At 51.0% G+C, this 22,613-nt stretch overlaps 2 protein-coding genes across 23 annotated transcripts in view; both read right to left on the bottom strand.

The window, feature by feature from the left end:
• Window positions 1-259: 259 nt before the first annotated feature.
• CSPG5 (chondroitin sulfate proteoglycan 5) lies at window positions 260-19,527 on the bottom strand. Of its 17 annotated transcripts, XR_014064224.1 has the most exons (9): window positions 12,412-12,820; window positions 11,682-11,947; window positions 11,327-11,435; window positions 10,834-11,191; window positions 7,848-8,036; window positions 5,657-5,732; window positions 3,843-3,973; window positions 1,084-1,266; window positions 260-773 (listed from the first exon to the last, which is right to left on the bottom strand). XR_014064224.1 is itself a non-coding variant. In XM_081525833.1 (6 exons), the coding sequence occupies exons 1-6, from the start codon at window positions 12,719-12,721 to the stop codon at window positions 612-614; spliced, it is 1,503 nt and encodes a 500-aa protein (XP_081381959.1). In that variant the 5' UTR covers window positions 12,722-13,021; the 3' UTR covers window positions 260-611. The 17 variants fall into 17 exon arrangements, 13 of the variants coding, with proteins under 13 accessions (XP_081381959.1, XP_081381952.1, XP_081381958.1 ...); XR_014064223.1 differs by having other exon boundaries at window positions 11,327-11,947; window positions 12,625-13,021; XR_014064221.1 differs by having other exon boundaries at window positions 10,834-11,947; window positions 12,625-13,021.
• SMARCC1 (SWI/SNF related BAF chromatin remodeling complex subunit C1) overlaps window positions 18,641-22,613 on the bottom strand; it is a 122,429-nt gene continuing 118,456 nt past the window's right edge. For 5 of the 6 annotated variants that reach the window (XM_081525820.1, XM_081525821.1, XM_081525822.1 and 2 more), the window contains one exon: window positions 18,641-21,089. In XM_081525820.1, the coding sequence (XP_081381946.1) occupies window positions 20,992-21,089 (98 nt within the window). In that variant the 3' untranslated portion in view covers window positions 18,641-20,991. The remainder of the gene's footprint in view (window positions 21,090-22,613) is intronic. The other variant, XR_014064220.1, reaches the window with a different exon arrangement.

Raw genomic sequence — 22,613 nt, 5'->3', positions numbered from 1 at the left:
CAGAGAGAGAGGCCTCACCAGAAATCAACTCTGTTGTCAATGTGATTTTGGACTTCTAGCCTCCAGAAAGTTCAGAAAATAAACGTCTGTTGGTTAAGCCTCCCAGGCTGTAGTATTGTTATAGCAGCTCAAGCAGACTAATACATAGATCATTTCTTGGATATGAAACGTGTATGAATACACATCCTCAATAAAGGTAGGAATTCAACTCAAAGTGACAAGAAAGGGTAGGGAGTAGACACAGGCACACCAGGAAAAATGGCTTTTTAAAAAGTTTTATTTCAAGAACTTTTTTTTTTTTTACCAGTATTTCAAAAAAAGGTGGGTCAAAGTACAAAAAAAAAGTCAGTTGAATAATAGCATAGGTTTAGAAATCACAGCAGCAGAAGCAATGTACAGACAGCACAGACAGAACAATCCAATGTATTGTAATTCTCTTCAGGTTCTTTGCTTATGGTGTGTTTTTTCCCTCCTGTACAAAATATACCAAGGCATGCCATGAGATAAGAAAAAGAAAGGAGTTTAACAAATGGTTACAAGAAATAGAATCTGTACAAGAGGAGATAATGCTTCTTCCCCCACCCCCACCCCCCACTTCCTCTCTTGTGGCTTCAGGTTAAGTTGTTCTGAAGACAGTTCACCTCCAGGTCGGCCTGGTCACCCTTGCCACCCTCGAGTTTGGGCGACATGGAGTTCTGGATGTTAAATGGCTCCTCCTCTTTCAGGCAGGACTTGAGAGCTTCCTGGATTTTGTGGGGAGCACTAGAATCATCCTGGAAGAGAAAAATAAAAGCTGAGGCAAGAGTGGGAAGGAGACAATGGGTGGAGGAATCAAGTAACATCTCAGACTTTTCTATTTTACTAAAAAAAAAGTAAAACTGAGAAAAGGAAGAAAGCGCTGAGGCTTGGATGAACCAAAGTGACTCATTAGGAGCTACTTTTTCGGAACATCATCCTCAAAAACACTGGCCATGTATGGATGAAAACCCGACAGGTAACTGAGTTACAAATACCTTTAACAGAAGCCAGACTGGGGAGAAACAGTCCCTTTTAATACTCAGCCTGGTCCCTCTAAAGCCTCACCTGCTGGTGAGCTCTGCCCGGCCTCTCTTCACACGGCCCTCCATCCTGAGGAGTTCTGCTCTCGCAAAAAGGTCTTGATCAGGAACATGACTTGTTGGTGTGCAAACAGGGCTGTGGTCAGGCGCAGAGCTGATTCCGGCAGAGTCAGGGCCCCTCTCCCCACAGCAAATTCACGTTCTCTGACTAGAGGCCGGAGATGTGCGAGCCTATCAGAATTGATCTACTACACAGACGCCGACTTACAAGGTGCTCCCTCAGTCTAAGCCCTGCACTGCTGGTTTGCAACCCCTCTCCGATGGGTCCCCGCACCCTCCTGCCTCTCTGGGTTGCCTGCAGCCGGAGGACAAGCTCCTGAACCTGCTTGAACTTGTTAACGGTTCCCAGGAAACCCACACCAGTACACAGTCCTCCAACTCTGCATTCAGAGAACTTACAGCAACACCTGTCTTCCCATTACTCTTTCTTGAGGATTCCCTCAGCAGATTTTACCCAGGGGGCCTGGATTCTTTCTCAGGAGCCCCAAATAGCTATTGTAAGTGCTCGGAATTTTTGCAGATCAAAGAGGCTGTGTAGCCACCCAGGCAGGTTCATGGAGGGCAAGAAGATGCCTATCTGACCAGCCAGCTCAGCCCTTTCTTGTTTTAATCACTTCTGAAATTCAAGATACTCATGGTGATTAAGGACCAGGACATTCTCTACAGAACAGTGAGCCCGAGTCCATGCTGCCTGCTCCTGAGTCTGACCTGTAATGGCACTAGGTCAGGGGAGGGACTAGTTGGGAAGTAGGGAAAGGCGCTAGGCTTACATCGGACGCTACAGGTGTTCAATGTGCTGTGTGTATAGAAATCACTGTGACCTGCCCCCTGCCCCAGCCTCACTGAGCACTGTCCCAGAAGACCGGCTTGCGCAGAGCAATCTGAGAGTTTCGAAGACTTCAGGAGTGATTTACAGACAACAGCGAGACACTCGCTCCTCAATTCTAGTGTGTATGAGACAAGCACAAGGAGAAATGAACTTCATTCTGTGTTGAGGCAGATTTAAGGCAAGGCCACTGCACACAGCCTACAGGCAGTGGGTATTTTCTAAGCCTGCTTGGAGAGGCCGAGAAAAAACTGTTCAGTGTCATAAATGTCTATGTGCTGAGATGGAAAGATCACCCTGATGTATGAAGTGTATAATGTACACACACACACACACACACACACACACACAGGTTTTTTTTTATTGAGAGGGAAGCAGGATGAGGTAGAACTTGTGTGAGCTGTGGGGGAAGACGTTGGACATAAACACCTGAGACCCTGAGTAGAAGGGACTGGGGATCACAGCAAAATTTGGAGCAAAATAGGATGGCCTACACTCACCTCTCCTCTGACAAGGATGGAACCCACTTTCACATTTTTCAAGATAACCACCCCTACCCTGGCCCCATCACACTCTCCTCGGGGGCATACAGGGGCACAGGGATATTCTCAAAACGTGAAAAAATGAATTCAGTGAGTTGTATAGACCTGGGCATCAAAACTGTGACGCCATGAAGGTGGGGAACTTAATTAAACTTGGTCTCTTGAGGACTTGGACAGAGGCGAAAGCTGCCTTCCGGGCCAATGGATGGGAGAAGTCAATCCTACAAATCAGGAACACAGGTATCCGACAATGCTATGAGACAATCTAAGTACCTTCAGCAGGTAGAACAGGTGAGGGCGTGTCTAGACTAGGATGGAGCGATTCTCGTCCATGTTTTGCTCCAGAACTCCATCCTCTTAAGCCTAGGGTGGCTGAGTCCCTCAGCTGAAAGCCCCTCTGCCTTTGATTTGGTGGAAGTCCCTCATCTTGAGGAAACTGGACCTCCCCATGGCCTAAGCCCTGGGAACTACTTCCAGCTTTCTGTCCCAGCCATATGGGCATCCTTCTGCCAGGGGTTCACGCCTGGATGTCTTCTTGTTCAGACACAAGCCTCTATCAGAAGGGGGCGGGCAGCCAGTGTTTTACCAAATATATGGAGGAAACAGAGACTGGGAAGTAGGAAAGATTTAAATTGGCAGGGTGGGGTGGGGGAACACTAAGGGACCTCTTGGAAGGTCTATCCAATCTCAGGAGGACCAAGTCCCAGCCATGACACTGCTCTGACAGCACAGCTGGGAGATGGACAGGGTGGCTTCTGGCACTCAGGCAGTTCACCCACAGAATTAAGGTGACTTCGCTCATGCCATGCAGTGGGAGGTGCCCAGTCTTCTACACATTTGCCACTCCTCCCGGAAAAGGGCAAACCTTCATAGCAGGGGCTGAAAAGCCGCGGGCTTTTCCTTCTCCTTCTGAAGTTTCTTTCTGAGGCTGGCTGCTCAGTGACACAAGACCCACACACACTCAGCTGCTGGCTCACTAGCCACAGGCTCCCACATCACTGCAGAGGGCCCAGTCCAGGAGCAGCACGGAGTGATGCACGTAGCAGGGGAGAGGGACGTGCCCCAACATAGACACCAGCCACGGACCCTTCCCAGACCAGACCCAAAGCGGTACTTTGTTGTTTGAAATCTTTTCAGACAGTGGTTTATAAAGATTATTGGAACTGAGTAGGAAAAGGACCCATTCCTTGACTTATGTAAAAGAAATAACCCCTCTAATAAGATAAAGAAAACTCTACAAAATTTTAGGAGATGCCAAAATCAGCAAGATTCTTTTTTTTTGAGGGGTGAAGGGAGAGGGATGGGGAGACTAGCTGCCCCTGTTTTGGCTCCCAGCTCATCTGGAGGTTCTCTCACTTTCATCCTGCTGCCAGCAGCGCTTGTCAGCAGTCACTGTGGTGGCTGAAGCAACGGCCAGGGCTCCACTTCATCATAAGGTGGTAACTGTCTTCACTGCACAAGATCTTGACTATGACCGAGTCTGACTTCTGGGTGAGGTGGAGGGAATGAGAGGTGAAGTGGAAAATCCAGCTGCTGGACAGGAGAGCCACCCCCCACAGGTTCAGGGCTTTGGCAGAGGTGACAGGATGGACCCTGGGGCACAAGCTGAGGGAACGATGCCTGTGGAAATGGCCCCCAGGATCCCAGAGGAGCCAGAAAGCTGAGTGCTGCCCTCGGTGCTGCCCCGACAACCCCAGGGCCCTGCTCGGGCAGAGTCCCCACGGCTGACCGCCTTGCTCCACTCTGTTTCTGTTCTGCCAAATGCTGAACTCAAGGTCAGCGGCAGTTTTCCTGGATAAATGCCTTGATTTCCCATAAGAACTGGAAACCTTTGTGTTGGTTCCTGCAACCAAGGCCTCCAAGAGGCGCTATTTCCTTCCCCTCCATCTTTGTGAGGAGCAAAGGTGGACATACCAAGGCTGCCAGAAATGCATGAGTCAGAAGCTTTGCTAAGGACCCTTTCACTCCCTGACTGCAAGCACTCCTGTACAGGTCAGGCCTGCTGTCCCTCATGTATGAGATGGCACATCAGACAGTGGGTCTGAGAGACCCCACGGCAGGCCACTGATCACCAGTAATTCATAAATGACAACTACATGCACATCACTGCCAGGGGCTGGATATGTTGGGATGGGGTGTTCCAAGACAAGGCACATCCTACATCCTTGGGGGTTGATTGGAGTGGTCACCAATCTCAGAGGTGACAGGACATCTTGTTCCCTTGACAGTTATGGTCATCTTAAACTTATTAGTATCTTGGTACATACCACGTAAAGTATATCTGTTCTTTCTCTACCCTTTATAGTAAAGTCTTTAAAAAATTAGCTTAAATTGGCCTTTTTTATTTCTTATTTAAATTGACTCCTTTTCTCCTCCTTCCACAGGTCAACTTGTTCTTTTCTGGGGTTTGGTGAACAAAGCCTTATATACTATTATTTTCCCATTTGCCTTCTGGGGATGCGCTTTCCCCAGTTATAAAAAAAGGAAATGGTCTATCGGGACCTCTTATTGGGTTTCAACTTACATTTATAAACCCATCCTCATAAGGACAGATTTATCCCTACACTTACGTTTCTGCCAGTGTTCTGTGCTTCCCTTTATATCAAAAACTTTAAAAAACTATCCTAGATTGGCCTTTCAGTGTATATAACCAGTGTATAGCCTGCTCATTTTTAGGGCCCTCAAAACTATGTCAAAGAGACTGTTTCTCCGGCCATCCCAGAGGTTTTCCCATTCACCCCAAAGAACAAGCACCATCTGCTTCAAAGACCAGCGAGGAAGTCCCTAGCAAGAAAAGCAGAGGCTTTCTTCTCAATGCAGAAAAGAAGACAAAAATCAGACTTCTAGAGCTGAGATGAAGCTAAAAATCATGCACCATCCCAGCAACAGCTCTCCTGTACTTTGTGTCCCTTTGCCTGTCCAGGAAGTGACACGCCATCACGCCCTTCTTCTCACTTTCACGGCCCGGACAGGCCACACTATCCAGACCCTCAGAGTTCTGAGGAGTGGCTCCATATGCTGAAGTGAACCAGAGACGCGGGCAGGGGTGGGAGCAGACACAAGGACAGATGTGAAGAAGACAAGTTACCCGACAGATAGCATTTCATAGAGAGCCAAGGCACAGGCAATGAGGGGGAGGAGGAACGCGGAGGGTCACAATGTTTCCTTACGTTTGGGTGAGAGCCCTCGGCAATGGTGGACAGGGAGAAGTTATCGTTGTGGAGCTCAGATGGGGTCCGGAATTTGCTGGTTAGGACAGAAGAGAGATGAGAAAATGTAAGTGAAACGACTGCAGTGAAATTTGATAGAAGCTTCACGGGGCAAGCACTGTATTTCATCAAATGCCATGGTGTGGTCCTATTTGCTGTACCACTAAGAAAAACCTTCAGCCACTTAAACCATGATCCAATCCTTTCTTATCACCTAGAGTTTTCATTACACACTTTAAGGTGCTCATTTAGACTTTAGATAAAGAGCTGACAACGATATGAACAGCTATGACCACGTTTGCGCCTGCCAGACAAGTACAACTACATCATGACTGCCATCTGGCCAACAGTGATTATAAGATGCCAGCGACTGTAAGACACAATCCAATTTCAGAGATGCTAATATGTGGGGAAAAAATGGGTATCTTAGAATCAATATGCTACAGCAGTATCTGTAGTGCACTGGGTACATGTATTAATAGCATTTTCAGAGTGGTAACCAGGCTTGGGAAAGAAAGGAGGTGTGCAGAGGGAAATAAGGAAGGTGGCATTTGAGCTGAAGGGCTGGGGGAGCCATGCAAAATGCAAACTGGTTCCAGGAAGAAGACCTAGAAGGGGGCCCTTCCCTGGGCCTCAGCTCCTGCTTCTCTACTGCCCTGGCAGCACTCCTTCTCTCCCCAGTCATCAGCAGCAGCCCTGGTAGGTGGTCCCATTCCCACCCTGACCCTCCCCCACCCCCTCAGTGGCGGTGTGAGGAGCCAAGGGCCTTGGCTTGTGATCACATGCACAGATACAGCCCTGCCTCAATGCACAGGCACAATGGAGAGGCCCTCGTAGCCCCAGGACGGTTAGCTGAAAGGCGGCAGAGAGCGCTGGCATCTGCACGTCCCACGAGTTTACCCAGCAAAGGAGCAACAGATGGTGTTTTGTCCCTTTCCCAGGACCCAGGGCAAGTCCTTCAGTCCCATTCTCTGGAGGGAGTCTTGGGTCAGGGAGAGGGAATTAACTGAGGAGAAACAACAGGGGTAAAGAGGGTGGGGCGGTCCTGCATAAATTGCCTCTTGGGTCCTGAGGAAGCTGAACTCCAGTCTCCTTTTCTGACTCCTGTGACATTTCAGAAGGTTCTTTACTTTGCTAAGCGATAACAGTGACTGCTTCATGGTGGGTAAGGTCACATCTGAGTGTTGAAGGCAGGGGTTCAAGGGTAAATGCATGTTGATTCTCACAGGTGCACAGCTGTCACTCCTCTGTTCAGAGAAGAGCTGAAATGAGACTTGATATGCCCATGCTGCTGCTGCTAAGTCGCTTCAGTCGTGTCCGACTCTGTGCGACCCCATAGACGGCAGCCCACCAGGCTCCGCCGTCCCTGGGATTCTCCAGGCAAGAACACTGGAGTGGGTTGCCATTTCCTTCTCCAGTGCATGAAAGGGAAAAGTGAAAGTGAAGTTGCTCAGTCGTGTCCGACTCTTAGCGACCCGATGGACTGTAGCCTACCAGGCTCCTCCGTCCATGGGATTTTCCAGGCAAGAGTACTGGAGTGGGGTGCCATTGCCTTCTCCGTGATATGCCCATATGGTCCTTAAAATCCACAGTGGAGGAAGTGAGGCCGAGGTCCTAGCACTCCTCACATTCTACTTAGAGGGAACGGGGACTTCCTTGAGGCCTCTGTTCTTCTGCCTGGACCAGGGTGGACCAGTTTGAAAAGCAATGTGCTGCTAAATCCTTTCACTGAAGAGGACGGCACATCTGAGGGAGCTGGAGGAGTCACTTCATGGTGATTTGGGAGCGAAATCCTCACACCGGCCTCTGGCTGTCAAAGACCCGGGAAGCAGGTGCAATCAGATGGGGGTGTGGGGCTGAGCGCAGTAACATTTGACCACAGTTGGGAGCTGCTAGACTCTGCTTGCCTTTTCTAAGCATCCTAAGACAAGATGGCGAGTGTGTGTGTGTGTGTGGAATGATGCTGGACAGCTGCAGTCTGCCACAGGGGCCTAACCTCTGCTGCAATTCCAGCACATTCTGTGTAGGAACGGGTAAGCTTGGGTGAATCTCTGGTATCAAAAACGCAAGCAGGTATGGACAGCAGATGCCAGAAACCCTCACGACCACACCCCTGGATCGCACAGGGCGGGGCTGGCAGTCACAGACTCACTTGGTCCTGCGCAGCTTGGTGTTCTCTGTCTTGAGCAGGTAGAGCTTCTTGGCGAAGAACACCGTCATCATGAAGAGCAGGAGCAGCACAAGGGCGGCCGAGCCGACAGCCACGCACATCACCTGGAAGTCGGTGATGATGGACTCGCAGCGCATCCCCTTGTGCCAGATGTAGTCTTGCGTGTTGCACCTGCAGCGGTGACAAGGGGAGGCTGAGGCGACGGGCAGGCAGCCGTGGCCACAGCGAGTGTCTGACCCCTGACCCCGGGGCTTACTTCAACACCCTGCTCCTAGGAGCAGCTAGAGGAAGTGTGGTGTCCTCAACTGTGCAGACTTTAGGGTTGCTATTCTTGCCTCCTCTTTACAACCACACCATGAAGAATGTGTGGCACAAATGCGTCAAGGGTGGTTGACACAAATGAGGTACACGGGGTGCTGAGAAACTGAGCACACTGGCCGTTCACAGGACTACGCAGTGACTGAGGGAAGGGAACCCCGTTTTCCACTTCAATGACAACAATCACAAGATTCCCCCAGAGCCCCCCAAGCCCCTGCCCTGGGCTCTGGTGGGGAAAAAAAAAAAGATGAAAAACAAGATCAATAGGAGCTACCGCCACAAAGTAGTAGGACCCGCCCTATCTTGGGGCATTGCAGTCCCATCTAGTTCACGTGGCTAACCAGACACTGAAAATAAGGAAGCAACAGACAAGGACAAGCACAAAGACAGATGTACATTCTCCCCCATCTCAGCAGCCCCCCAAGTGCCGCCCCTACAGCTTCCTGTCCTGTCACCATGAGAACTGTCATGAAAGCAGAGTGAGAATCAACCCTCTGGGTGGGTTTCAGTCCTTTTGTTGAGTGACTTTCTCCTGCCCTTGGGGACATTCCCAGGCTCCAACTCTTCCAATGACATTACTGTTTCCATGGGAACCAGGCTGCTTCAAAGAGGAAAAAATGTGGAAGGATACAGAGGCAGGCAAAGGAGGGAGGACATGAACCTCAGGGTGAATGACAGACAGGAGAAAGGAGTCCAGAAATGGGGAAATCAAACACGGGAGAATTAGCCACTCTGCACCTAGAAGAGGGTGGGGCTCTGTGGCAAGCAGTGAATTCTCTTATCCAGCTGCCCCTCTGCAGTCGTGGGAGGCTGTTGGAGGACAGCAGGGAAAGAAGGTCCCTCTAACAGAGTGCTCTGGAGAAGTTCTGCCATAGCTCTGCTCATTTCCCTGCAGTGGTTGGGTGATACAGACAAAAGCATGCTGCAGTCTGCAACCAAGGACTCGGCAGCCTCCTGTGAGTGGAATGTAAAACAGTTTCCAAGCTGGGGCTGGACCTGGGTGTACCCGTCAGAGGAGGAATTTCTGGTAGGGAGGCCCAGGGTGGGTGATCCTGGGATGGAAGCTGTGCAAAGGGGGCTGGAGTAGACTAGTGAGAAGCCCTCCTAAGGCAGGACCCACTGGAGGATCCAAGGTCAGTATAGGCATGCCACTCAGTGAGGTCATGCTTACTACTGGGGGTCCCTTGATAGCTCCAGGAGGTTATGGGAATTGTTCTAGTGCTCCAGAGGCAACGAGGCTCCAAATTTCATACTCTGATGGGGAGCTAACTTCGAAGGTGAAAACCCAGGTCTCCAATAGGATGAAAGATACTAATTTTGCACACAAATTCCACAGCTCCCAGGCTAAAATCATTACTATAGTCCTCCCTCCACAACTAGAGTCTGAGGAGCAAAATCAGGGTTTACTTGTATTTCTGGTAGCCCTTAAGCAACCAGCAAGGTCTTGTTGCCATAATTTCTTGATCACAGTTCTTTTTGGCAATGGCTGGACAGCTCCAATCAGAGCTGTGTGGACACATCCTATATGAGTGACCCTAATGACATGATCATTTATAGGAAAGAACTTCATAGGAAGGAAACTCAAGCTTTAATGACAAAGGCACAGCATGCATGCATTATATTATTCTTCTGTCAGAACATTAAGACCTATAGAATCTGAATTCTTTATATACCTCCAAAAAGACCCAGAAAAATAAACATAGGTTATGGCACTTAAAAAATAGAGATACCCAGATTACAGAAATGTTTCACTCTTAGGACCAGTGGAAACAAGTCTCAGAAGAATCTGAGATCTCCTTGCCACTTCTAGGGCCTGTAAAGGATGGAGACAAGCAAACCACTCGGCCCAGGACATGTGCTTCATCCAGAATAAGCCCGTGAGCTCTCCAGCAGGTTAACTACCTTGCCGTGAGGGCAGGTATATGGGGTTAATTACTAATGAGGCATGGGCTGGTGGCTGCACACAATATCCTTCTGACACTAAGCTCTCTGGGTCTTTAAAACATGTCGGACTGAGTATCTCCAGGAAGACAACAACCAAGGTAGAAGGAGCAAAGTCACTATCCAGAACTAAGAAACGCCACCATGTCTGCTGTGTGAGGAAGGACACTGCCTGACTTGACCTGTTTGAATGGCTGCTCTCTGGGGTCTTTTTCCAACGAGAAGGTCCTCACTTGTGCCACCTGAAGCACGTGCCCCACAGGGTCATGGGGTCCTTCTGCCTCAAACATGGCTCAGAGGGAGTGGTCAGCAGTTCTCTCTTCTACCAGGGCATTTATGGACCTTCTCCTTCTGCAAATTTAGCCAGAACTTGCCAACAAGAACTTGCCCTCAAGCCAGCAAAAGCCTTTTCCAAAATCCTTAGCCAAGTCCTTTCATTTTGCCTTTATAGTTTACTGGTTTGGTAAAGGGCACAACACTTAGAGGAAATCCACAATCTTACTTCTGAGGAAACTCTCCTAGTGATGACCTCACAGGAAGTACATTTAAGTTGTCAGTCTGTAGAATATTTACTGGGATCATCTCTTGACTCGTAAACACACAATCTCTGGGAATCTGCCACATCCCCCTCTCTGCTGAGGCAGCCTCCCATGCCCTCTTCAGGAGTTCTCTGACAAACCCCCTGGACACCTGCCTGCCACGTCCTTACCTGCAGAAGGCCCCTATGTTCTCCACCAGGTAGCACTGGCCACCATTGTGACAGTAACTTGGGAAGAGGTCGCACACCGACCGGCAGGAGCCGTTATGTTTCACAAAGCCACCGTGGCACACGGTGCCGTTCTCGCTTGGTGTCAGGTCCCTGCCTGGCTCTCCTGGGCGGGGCCTGAGGGCGATGCTGCTGCCGGGGACCATCCCCAGAGTGTGCTGTGGAGGGACAGCGTGCCACCGACTTGTGGGCTGGCTTGTCCCGGGCCCCAGACCAGGCTTCTCAGTGGGCACTAGAAGGTCATTTTCATCTTCCAGGTCTCCGCCTCCCACTGCATCCTTGTCCTCCTCTTCTTCCTCCTCTTCATCCAAATCATCATAGAAGGATGTGGTAGGGTAGAAATCAGACTCATCAAAGGGGGTGAAGTCATCGTATAAGTCAAGCAGGCTCCAGGAAGGGGTCTCTCCCCCGGGATCAGGGTGGTGGTCTGAGGTACCTGGCGATCCAGGGAAGCTCCCCAGGTCGGCGCCACGGCCCTCACCATCCAATCCTTCGAAGTAGTCGATGTCAATTATATCTGACGCTGGGTGGGGCTCCAGTGTGCCCTGAAAGGGGTACGTGGGCTCTGACCCGTGAGGGTCAGGTGTGCTGCCTCCCAGGTTCAGCCAAACCTCCATGGGGCTCTCCTTGGGGAGTTCGGGGCCTGGGCTCAGCTTGTCGCCAGGGGTGGGAGAGGGTGGTTCGCTGGCCTCCGTAGCCTCGAGGGTGGCTGGGGACGTCGAGGACGGCCCGAGGGCCTCGTCGGGAGTAGGAAGCGTGGCTGGAAGGGCCTGGGTGTCGCCGCTGCCCGCCTCTGCGGTCACTCCGCCCAGGCCTGGGCTGTCGGCCTCCAGCCAGGCTGTGCCTGTCACCGCCGCCGACGCCTCCAGCGCCTCCTCAGCCCCGACCCCAGGGCCCACCAAGGCCTGCTCGCCGCCGGGCGCAGTCCGAGGAGAAGTCTCATCTTTCCCAGCTGCTGGTGGGCCGGCCTTCTCCCGCGTGTCGTTAGCACGCGGCTCCCACGCCAGGACGCTCTTCACCTGCGTGTCTGCCTCGACGGCGCTGCCCGCCTCACGCACTGTGGGCGGGAGGGAGAGGGGCGGGGCGTCAAGGACCGCGCGCGCGTTAGAGCTGGGGCAGCACCTCGCCCCCGCCGCGGCTGCTCTCTCAGACCCCCGCCAACCTTAAGCCTCAGCTTCAAGCTTTCCCAAGACCACGCCCCACCCTTAACCCCGCCCCGAGTCCGCCCCACAAGCCCTAGAACACACCCGACCAAACGTTATCCTCGCTTACGCCCCGCCCCCAAGCGAAAGGCCCCGCCCCCGACATCACCCGCGCTCTAACCCGGGCGGCCCCCAATTCTGGCTCCTGGCAAAAAGTCTTACCTTCGGGGCTCCATTCCACCACCAGGCCCCGCCCCAAAGTCGCACCCTTAGGGCTCCGCCCCGAACTCGCATTCTCACGCCCCGCCATCACCTCCAAGTCCCGCCCCGAAATCTCACCCTCAGGCCCCGCCCCAACAGGCCCACCCCCAGCCAATACCTCGGTCCCCACACTCGGGTGGCGGCCGCCGAGTCGCCTCCACCAAGTCCCCCCATGTCCTCGTGCGCCCCTTCCCCCGCCCGGGCTGCAGGCAAGACGCTGCCCCGCCCCCTTGGCACAGCTCTCGGACACCTCTGTACCCGAAGCCAACGGGACCCTGGCCCAAGGTGGGGCGCGAGAGCCGCTGGGGTCCCGGTCGCAGTCTGTACCTACCCGGCGCGGCCCCAGAGGCGAGGACCAGCGTAACCCCCAGAAGCAGCAGCAGCGGCGGTGGCCCCCGGCCCGGGCCCCCGCCCTCGGCTCGGCCCATGGCGCGGCGCCCCGACCGCTGTCCGCGGTCTGCCCAACTGGCTGCGCCCTCGGCTCACCGGCCGCCGCGCCTCCCGCCCGTGCTGCGGCCGTCTCAGCCCACGATGGGCAAAGGGAGAAGCCGCATGCCGCCGCCGACCGCCGCTGTCCCCGGCGCGCCGCGCCTCCCCGCCTCCCGCGCCGCCGCTGCCGCGCTCAGTACCGCCCCTACCCCGCCCGCCGCGCCCGCCCCGCCGCACGTAGCTCTGACGCCGGCCCCGCTCAGTCCTCCTGCGGTGGGGACAGACAGACCCCCGGCTCTGCACGCGGAGACAAACGGACGCGGGGTAGCGCGCGGGCAGCCGCACAGCGCCGCGCGTGGCATTAGCCGCCAGGTGCACTGGCGGGAGACCTGCGGGGCGGGGCCGTGGTCCCGCCCTCCCAGTGGAGGGGCTGGCACGGGCCCCCTCAACCGTGAGGAACCCACCCGCCACGCAGCGAGCACGGAGGGGGCGCCCAGACACCCGCAGGCTCGGGGCGGGGCTCGGAAGGGCCGCAGGGGCGGAAGCCCCAGCCTGCGCTGTGCCAGTGAGGCGAACGCAGGGCACACGGAGCTTCTCGGATTTCTGCACCAATCCGGTGTTCAGGGCGAAGGATCTCCGGGAGGTCCCCGAGACCCCACGAGGGCAGGGCGGGCGCTGACAGCGCCAGGCAAGGGGGCGAAGTGGACCTCCCAGGCTCTAATCGGATCAGACCTAATCCGTCTGCAGCCAAAGCCCCAGACTTCGCACAGCCAGGCCCGCCGGAATGCATCCTGGGGGCAGGGGGCAAGAACTTCCCTCCTCAAGGCAGCCTACGGTGCGGCCTGTAATCCCGGTTCCTTGGTCCCTCTCCAAAATACATAGCCCCCAATTCTTCCCGGGCCACCAAAGCTCAGGTTGGTGGGTAGTCCCGGCGCTTGGTCGCTCAGTCGACTCCATGGACTGTAGCCCGCCAGGCTCCTCTCCATGGGGATTCTCTGGGCAAGACTGGAGTGGGTTTGCCATGTCCTCCTCTAGAGGATCTTCCCAACCCAGGGATCGATCCCCGATTGCAGGCGGATTCTTTACCATTTGAGCCACCAGGGAAGCCCAGGAAGACTGGAGTGGGTAGCCTATCCCTTCTCCAGGGGATCTTCCTGACTCAGAAATCGAACTGGGGTCTCCTGCATCACAGGCAGATTCTTTACCAGCTGAGCAATCTACCCCTAGGAGACTAGATCAGAGTCTAGGGACAACAGCTTATGCCAGGCCAGGTGTTACAGTCTGTGGGTCCTGTCCTAAGCTCTCTCTGCGGTACAGAACCACTCATCTCCAGATCGCAGCCTAGTCACCTCCTTTGTCCACCAAACCGCCTGTCTGCCTTTTGATCTATTAACCCTAATGATATTCGAGGTCACTGCCGGAGATGTGGGAATTCTGGTATTTGACACTCCCATTTTTATTACTTGAGACCCACATAACTGACCAAGAACTGTCACTAGTACATGTCTCTGGATGGGGTTGCCTTGATTCAAAGTGAAATGAAGTCGCTCAGTCGTGTCCGACTCTTTGTGACCCCATGGACTGTAGCCCACCAGGCTCCTCCATCCATGGGATTCAAAGCCTGTTTCTTTCACTGGAACTAGATCTACTTGCTCATCCTGGTTGGTGCCTCCTCTCTCACCATCTACCTGGCAAATCCTTTAACCCAGAAAGCTCAGTTCCCATAACCTTCCCATCCAGGAAGCCTTCTCAGTCTGACCCAAGTAGTTAGACACTTTTGCCCTGATCTCATTGTCTGTCTACAATAATTCCCTACTAGACTGCAAGACACTTGCGCAGGCAGCAACAGGTACAGCTGCTTAAGGTGGGTAGGAGGCATAAATGAACGAATGGCAACCATCTTAGTCCCACCATAGAACTGTGGGTCTGCAAGGGGCTGATGTGCTAAAGCTCTTTCCATGGCTTCATATTGCCTCTGGGGACAGTATATACCAGTTTGAAACACAACTTTCTCTGAGGATAGGGCCAGGCAGGGGTTTGCACTTGCCTGTAGCCACAGAGGTACTAATGGACCTGCCAGCACCACCTCTTCTTTCCTGTAGCTTTTTTTTTTTGGCCTTACATACAAGGCCTTGTGTGTTGCTTTCTGTGTCTCCTTGAGTCTTGAGTAGGGTTGTCAAGGTGGAGGACCTTCGTGGACATGCCAACCTCCTCCTTCCTGAGGCCAGTCTTTGTGGGAAGGAGGCCTCACAGATGGGTCCTTTGGTGCCTAAAGCATGACAGTCACTCCTGAGTTTTTCACAAGAAAGGTCTGGATGGGGGCTCTTTTCACACCCCTCTGTTAAAGCTCTACCTACTCCAGTTTATATTTCCTTTCATATATTTTATTACACTTAAATGTATCCTTTTAAATTCAATTTTTGACTTATGTAAAACAAGCACATGGTATAAAATAAAATATGAAATATCTCCTTCCTCAGTGACCTTCCTCCCTTCCCTGGAGACAAGATTCTATTACTACTTTCTTCATTTGGGGATTTTAAATCAACTATCATTCAGTTTCATTCTGATCCTCCCCAGATCTCACCAGCAATTTCAGAACTAAGTACAGCACACATCTGGTTAGGTGATACCTCCATAAGCCAGAAGCTCATCAAGGCAGTGACTTGGGAGAGTCAGTATCCTGTCTCATACATCTGAAAGTAGTAACCATAGAGTGTCAAATGAACACTGGGGACAGGGCGAGGGTAGGCTAAAAAAGAGAAGCAAGAGTATGTAGAAATTGGAGACTGAAAGAACGGTAAATAACTACTATCTAGAGCTTACACTCCATGTCCCCACATTCAAGTCTCCTGGATTTGGGCATCAGGGATGTTTGAGGCTATGGCTTCTGCATGCCTCTGAAGTTCCCATTGGGTTTGGCAGAACCAAGGAAGGCACGAGGCCCACTGCCATGGACACAGCTTGCTGCTCTGTGCATAGAAGACCCCTGGCAAAGCCAGGGGCTGTTCTCCGGGGCATAGCTGCTCCTGTTGCTGTGGCTAGGGCATATTTCAGTCTGAACAGGAAGCAGCACAGTTCCTGGCTTTAAGTCTTCAGTAGTAACCATGAACATTTTCCTGAGGTTCTAGTTTTCCAAGTGCTCTAATTTGTCTTACTCTTCACAACCATACTACTACTGTTCTACCGGCCACTTTACATGCTTGCAAATGGACACTGAGATCATGCTAATGAACTGCTAAGGCCAAGACTTGTAGTAACATTTTGACTTCCAATCTTTCCATTTTATTATGGAGGCTTTTCATTCTTGCTTCTTCATTTCAGAAGAGTAATCAAGATGCAGAGGTAGGGCCTCACTTGGTAGAATGGAACCCCTGCCTCTCCCCCTGCCCCGCTGGGTGTTTAAGAGTTGATGCTACGGGGTCTTCCCTGGTGGTCCAGTGGTTAACACTCTGTGCTTCCAATGCAGGGGTTGCAGGTTCAACCTGCAACATGGGAAATAAGATCCCATATGCTGCACTGCATGGCCAAAACTTAAAGGAAAAAAAAAAAAAAGATTCGCTATGTTCTCTTAACAGGGTGTAACACTGCTGTCCAGACTCATGTCCTGGATCAGCCAGAAAGGGACATCTAGCATGGCCTCTCTTCTACTCTCCAGCGCGCAGAGTAGAGACACCTGGTTCTGGGCTACAAGGTAGTCAGCTCTGTGATGAGCTGACTGGGAATGATCCTTCTTGCACCATTACCAGGAAGACGCAAAGAGCCAAGAAGCAGGGGTCTGAGTTCTTTGTGCTGACCACCACCTCCTCACTACCGGAAGCTCTGCATTCTCAATCCGCACAAGTGCTCTCATCTTAGAAAGACACTACAACTTGGAGGTGGTCATCCTGTTTGGGAAGTGGGGCTGCTATCAAATTGGAACTTGAGGAACTTCATTACCTCAAAGCCAAATCAGTTGGGAGAAAGGCACACTGCACATGCCAACACAGCCTCTGACGTGGAGCAGCCAGCCTTGCCTGAGAAGAGTCCTGCTGGCTCAGCAGGCTACCTAAGTGCTGCTAGAGAACCCCACAGTCCCTGCAGGGTAACTGGAACAAGAAATGCCAGTCAACTTGGATGGCCATGGGAGACCCATCACTGTCAGTGACAACAAGCCCAAGAAATCAGGAGCCCCGCCCACTTCCTAAGTCCTTGGGGACCACCCGACAGTGGTGTCACTGTACTGTATCAGGCATGGTGATTCTGCTGAGACCCACAAAGGCTGTACCTGAAGAGTATGTGGTAGTATAAGGTGGCTGCCAGCAATCAGGCACCTGGCTGACCCACATGGGTTTGTAAGGGCCTGGAAAAGCCTCTGGAGGCAGAAAGGAGTAAAGATGGCTCCAGTTCTGCAGGGCAGGCCAGGAGCAAGATGGGGGGCCACACGAGGTTCTCTGCCACTGGTGTCCCCTGAGAGCTGGAGTAGGGAAGGGTGGCCCAAGAGAGAGGTAGCTGTAATTAATTCAGTAAACTTTGTTTTGGTTGATTCTTAGGACTCTCTCTTCTTCTACCTTTTTAGTCAACCTCTGGGAACTGAAGGTCAACCCTGTTTACCAAACCTCGAAGGAAAGATATCATGAAAAACATTCAATTCACAGACTATGTACATTATCCCCCAGGAAACAACTGATTATACCGTTCTTTTTTGCTTTGTGGACACCTGGCACTACAGAAACTGTTTGATGGTCTGGTATTCCCCAGACCATATACATTATCCCCCATTTTTTCCTACAAAAACATAAGTGGCCTGCAGTGCAGGGGTCTTGCCTTACCTTATTCATAATTATGACTGTATGCAGGTTCTAGTGCTTGCCACACAACAGGCTCTCAAATGTTTATGAGACTAATGGACTCACAAAGTGACTGTCAGAAACTGCAGAGAGCTTGTTCTATCATACAACTTTCTTAACCAGCAATCCTCAAAAGGTGGTCCCAAGACCCATCAGGGTTCCCTGGGAATCTGTTAAAAAGGCAGAATTTCAGAACGGACCCCAGACAGACCTGCTGAATCAGAAGCTTTGAGGATGGGGCCCAGAAGCTTGTATGTTAACAAAGTTGTAGATGTTCCTGATCTGTACCGAAGTTGGAAAACTGCTGTTCTCAATTGCATTTGGGGGAGTTATTCAACAGAAAGGATTTGAGGAACCTGTGGAAACTTGGTTAACTGTACAAGTCTTGGTGTGTTCTAAAAAGAATTCACACTCAGGTTGACAGACCAGTCTTTCGTCTGAATCAAGGATTAACATCCCTCATCACCCCCTGAGAGGAGTGGACGAGTCCTTTGAGACCCAGCTGGTTCCAGCCCTTTTCACTGGAGGGAAGGGTCAAATAGGTCAGAAAGCACAGCACAGTCAGCTAACATACTTTCATGAAGGACCAAGTGTCCACTTCCTGGAAGACAAAGAATCCGCTTCTTTTGCTTTGCTGGGTTCACAAGCATCTTGAAAGCATTGGTTTCTGTTTTCTGTGCAGGGCCTGCACCTGTGGGTGCTCAAGGGCTGGCCATGAGAATATGCCAAAGTTCACAGAATCATCAGCCCTCAATGCCTGCCTCTGAGTCGGGGCTGTCTAAACTGCAACCTGACCAAAATTCTCTTGTGCACCAAGCAGAACTATTTCTCTGCTAGAGGTGCCAGGATGCTGGCCACCGTTCCTGAAGAACGTCCACTCATCCTTCTTCATTTTGACCACAGAAATCAACAGGCACATTCAACCATATGTTCCTTGAGCCTCATGAAGGTGAGAAGGTGGTCAACCAGTCAGGAAACTCGAGCCACTGAACTTTTAACTGATGACCAAGACGAGGTGAGGCTGAATATTTAGATTCCTCCTAGGACACATGAAGAACTGGTATATGAACGCAGAGAATGGGACTAGAATCCAGAAATGATGGTCCATTTATTCACTGAAAAAGAGGGAGATTAGGCCTTCTTGATCAATTTCTTCCAGTCTCCCCAAACTCCCTCCCTTCACTTTTCCAAAATAACACACTGAGAAACATTTTTGTACAAAAACCACGTATTATTCCCCCCCTCTCACAAAACTGGGTGGCTGTATTACAGGAACGAAACCAGATCAAAGACATAAAAAGTCACCACTTATACTGAAACACAACAGTGTTATGAATTCAGGTATTCTGTAGAATTATTACCAGCATAGTTAAAACATTTCCACCTGGATCTTTTAAATTTGAAAGTGATCACATTAAAGACCTGAGGTTGCAAGAGACCACAGTATGAACCAGAATTCCATTTTCCTTTAAAGACCTCAGTGGAAAAGGTATTTGGAATAAGTTTCCTTTGGGAAAGACTGGTGGGAAAATACAGAAAACCCTGGCCATTGTCAAAAGGCACTGGGGTCTTTCTGGAGTTAAAAGCAATGGAATTAAACTCCAGTACAAACAAGCTCATTTCCACTCCCAACAGTCTGGAATAAACTCACAAAAGGAACAAGGTCTCCTTGGTTCCAGTACTCTGATGGTGACCAGGGCCACCTGGTTAGAGGTAACACCTGAGGGTTTAAAAGGCAAATCTTAATTGTGGTTTGATTTTTTTTTTTTTTGCTTTCTGATATTAAGGAAAAAGGTACTAAGGTGTTTTATTATCACCTTCCCACACCCTCACACATGTAAAGCTTTATAGAATATATAGAAAAGATATCCAAAAGATGTTCCACTTTGCATTCTAAAGGAAACTGCCACTTGAGAATGTGAAGAGGCCAGGTGCTTTGGAAACCAAGCTCGACCCAAAACACCCTTTCCCCACCCATGGAAGGATAGAGGAGAGGGAAGAAAGACAAGAAGAGAAAACCAAGAACTCTCAAGTCACTCATCAGCAGGGGTAGAAATGGGCTCATATTAAGGCATTTTTGTGGCTCTTCCTCTGGAATGGCACTCCACTCTCCCAGCCAGAGGACCCCACCCTCAAGCCATGATGCTTTGATTGCCAAGTGAGTTCCTCAGTACCCACAGCATCTCCTTGACAACCCTGTGATAGATGGAATGTGAGATCTCAGACTGGGAAGGGAGAAGGTATGAGAGGCTGTTGGTCTTGCCCCACTTCTCCAATCCCACCCCAAACCTAAAGTACCGCTTCACTAAATCCCACTCACCCTGACTACTGCAAGAGGTAGATTGGGGACCTGTACCCCCAGCCAACCTAACCAAGTCCATGAGCTAAACTCAGCACTATCTACTTTTTTTTTTAAGTTTTTTCTTTCTTGTAAAGAGGGAGAAAAAAGAATGCACACAAAGCAGTAAACAGTGGGCTAGATTCATTGGCTGACCATTGCCCAAGACCCCCAAAACTTTCCTGGTTAGTCTAGGGAACTGAGGAATGCCTCCCAAATCGCAGCCCTCAAAGCTTACAATTTTGAGAAAAACAAAATGCCCACCCCACCTAGCAATCAAACAAACCATCTGCATAGAAAACCAGAACCAGTGGGCCTGGGCACATAGTGGATCTCTTCTAAAGCTTGTGCTCTTCCCTACCAGGGATGAAAGGTGGTGTTCTGCCAGGCAGGCTGGGGGCTCTCACGGTCCTCTCTAAGGATAACATTGGGGCGGCTGTGGGGGGGGGGGGGGAGTCCCTTTACCCCATCACTTTTAATTTTGGTGCGTCCATGTGTGGCAAAAGTCTCATGAAATTTCACCATCAGCACCATTCTTAGCTCAGATAAGCAGAAATAAGGTCACTTACAATGCCTTAAGGTTTGTCCCCTCTGGCTATCCCCTCTGCCCATCACTATTTTTTGGTTCCTATTAACTTAGGATGCTCTCCTTTAAAGCAATAATGACCAAAAGAAAAAAAAAGAAAAGTGGTAATGATTATAAAGCATTATCCATACAAGCATAAGACAAAGCAAAAACAGAACAAAACTGCAGGAGAGCAAAAAATGATAAAGACACAGACCACTAACGTTGACAGGACCTGCAGATACACTGTCAGCATACCCCACAGCAGGTCAGGGAGACGCCAGGTATTTCAGGGTGACTGGGGCACAGTGGCACCACAGGCTTCCCCCGTGAGTGTTGGAGGAGGACCTATAACACAGGAGGTGTCAGAGTACGGAGGAGGGGGTAGCAAGAAGAATGGGGAAAATTCAGGGTGCGTGCTTGGGGCTTTGAGAAGAAAAATCCTGAAAGAAACCCAAAGAAGCGGAGGAACACAAGTCTTGTCATCCCCACTCCAGCTGGGGGCGCTGGGCGTGGACGTCCCCTGTGTCTTCCAGGCTAGGGCGCAGCCGAGGATGGTGGGCCTGGAGCAGGAGGCGGAGGGCCTCCGTCCGCAGGTGGTGGAGGTGGTGGCTGCTGCTGCGGCGGAGGGGGATCTGCAAACACATCCAAAAGGAACTTGTCATTGCTGGAAACACAAGGGGCCTGGGCAAGAGCCCATGCAGAGAAACAGGACTTACGAAGGAAGATTCTTTATGGCCTGTGAGGCACGGCTGCCGCTGCGGGCTACATGGGGCAGTCCACCTGAACCTCCACGTCACCGCTTGTGTGGCTCCCCTGACTCACGTGGCTTGAGGGTGGGGAGTTGTCTGAGTCCACCTCACTCTCCTTCAAGGCCCGCTCCTTCCAAGAATCACTCCAGACCTCTGGAGAACTTAGTTATATTTTGATTTTATCATTATTTTAATGCTTCTCGCTGCTAATTCTGTCTCTTCAGTTAAATGATAAGTTCCTACCTGGGCAAGTTCTGTGTCTTCTTTTCTTTCTCTCAGAGTGTCTAGCCTAGCTGGGCACAAAACTGACTACCAGAAACTGCTGGCTCTTATGAACTGTCTCCACCAGGGTCACAGAGATTGACACGAGGCAGTGGCCGACAAGTTGGGACAGTCTGGGGAGGCTCCGCAACTCCTGAACTGTAGTCTTTGGATTTTTGGCCAAAACTAGGTCAGGTCCTGAAGGGAACAATCAGGAAAGGAGCTCTTTCCTATTTCTACTTTGGCTGCTTTAGTGTACAAAGCAACCATAGAGATAATTCAATCCAGGGTTTTAAAAACTTCTAGATTTTTGCAGGGATGAAAATGAATGAAACAAATGAAAGCACCTCCTTGCTTACCAGCTAATTCACCCAACCTTCCCCTCAGGAGGTTTCCACCCAATTACTAAGGCTCTTCAAACCATTTTGAAGCCCACCGATTTACTCCCTGGTGTCATCTTTCAGGGGAGCAAAGTAAGGCCTGAAGAGGGAAGCGACTCGCCTGATGAGGCCTGCCCAATGCCCTGAAGCCAAATCAGCAGCTCAGGATCCCTGAAATTCATCTGGGGCAGGAAGTGATGGGGAGCACCCCAAACCTTCCACACCCTCAAGGTACTGCACTGAGGGGCCTTTAGGATGGAGTCTTGTATACAAATCAGATGTTACTGGCAGGACAGGACAGTGGTAAAGACCAATGACATTATGTCTTCAACGGGGAAGGCAGAGTGGTCAACCCTCCCAGTCAGCCAGCACATTTTTACATTGCCTGTAGGGCAGCAAGGCTAGCAAAAGAGGTACGCACTCTGATCCTTGACTTAACAAAGATCACTTTTCTTTTTTAAAATAATATTTTTATTTATTTGGCTGTACCGGGTGTTAGTTGCAGCATGCAGGATCATTAGCTGCAGCATGTGGGATCTGGTTCCCTGACCAGGGATCAAACCCGGGCCCCCTGCATTGGGAGCACAATATTAGCCACTGGACCACCAAGGAAGTCCCTCGTTTCTCAATTGTGATCCTGAACTGAGCTGGCTCAACTGCTGTCTTTCTTCTGTGCACCTAACTCTGTCCTCGTCCCTGGGGGTCCAATGAGAAAGGAGATGCACTTGTGTTGATGGCACTTGTCTCCTGGCCCTAGGAAGTCTCC

Source organism: Giraffa tippelskirchi, chromosome 9 (assembly GCF_054371585.1).
Source record: "Giraffa tippelskirchi isolate mGirTip1 chromosome 9, T2T-mGirTip1v1.2.pri, whole genome shotgun sequence".
NCBI lineage: Eukaryota > Metazoa > Chordata > Mammalia > Artiodactyla > Giraffidae > Giraffa > Giraffa tippelskirchi.
This window is presented reverse-complemented; position numbering and strand designations above follow the sequence as displayed.

Bases quoted from the DNA above. Each gene is read 5' to 3' on its own strand.
- CSPG5 (XM_081525825.1), bottom strand. From the start codon at position 12,721: ATGGGCCGAGCCGAGGGCGGGGGCCCGGGCCGGGGGCCACCGCCGCTG. The intron at 8,037-10,833 runs GTAAGGACGTGG...TCACCGCTGCAG, and splicing joins AACATAGGGGCCTTCTGCAG to GTGCAACACGCAAGACTACA. The intron at 5,733-7,847 runs GTGAGTCTGTGA...TGTCCTAACCAG, and splicing joins ACCAAGCTGCGCAGGACCAA to CAAATTCCGGACCCCATCTG.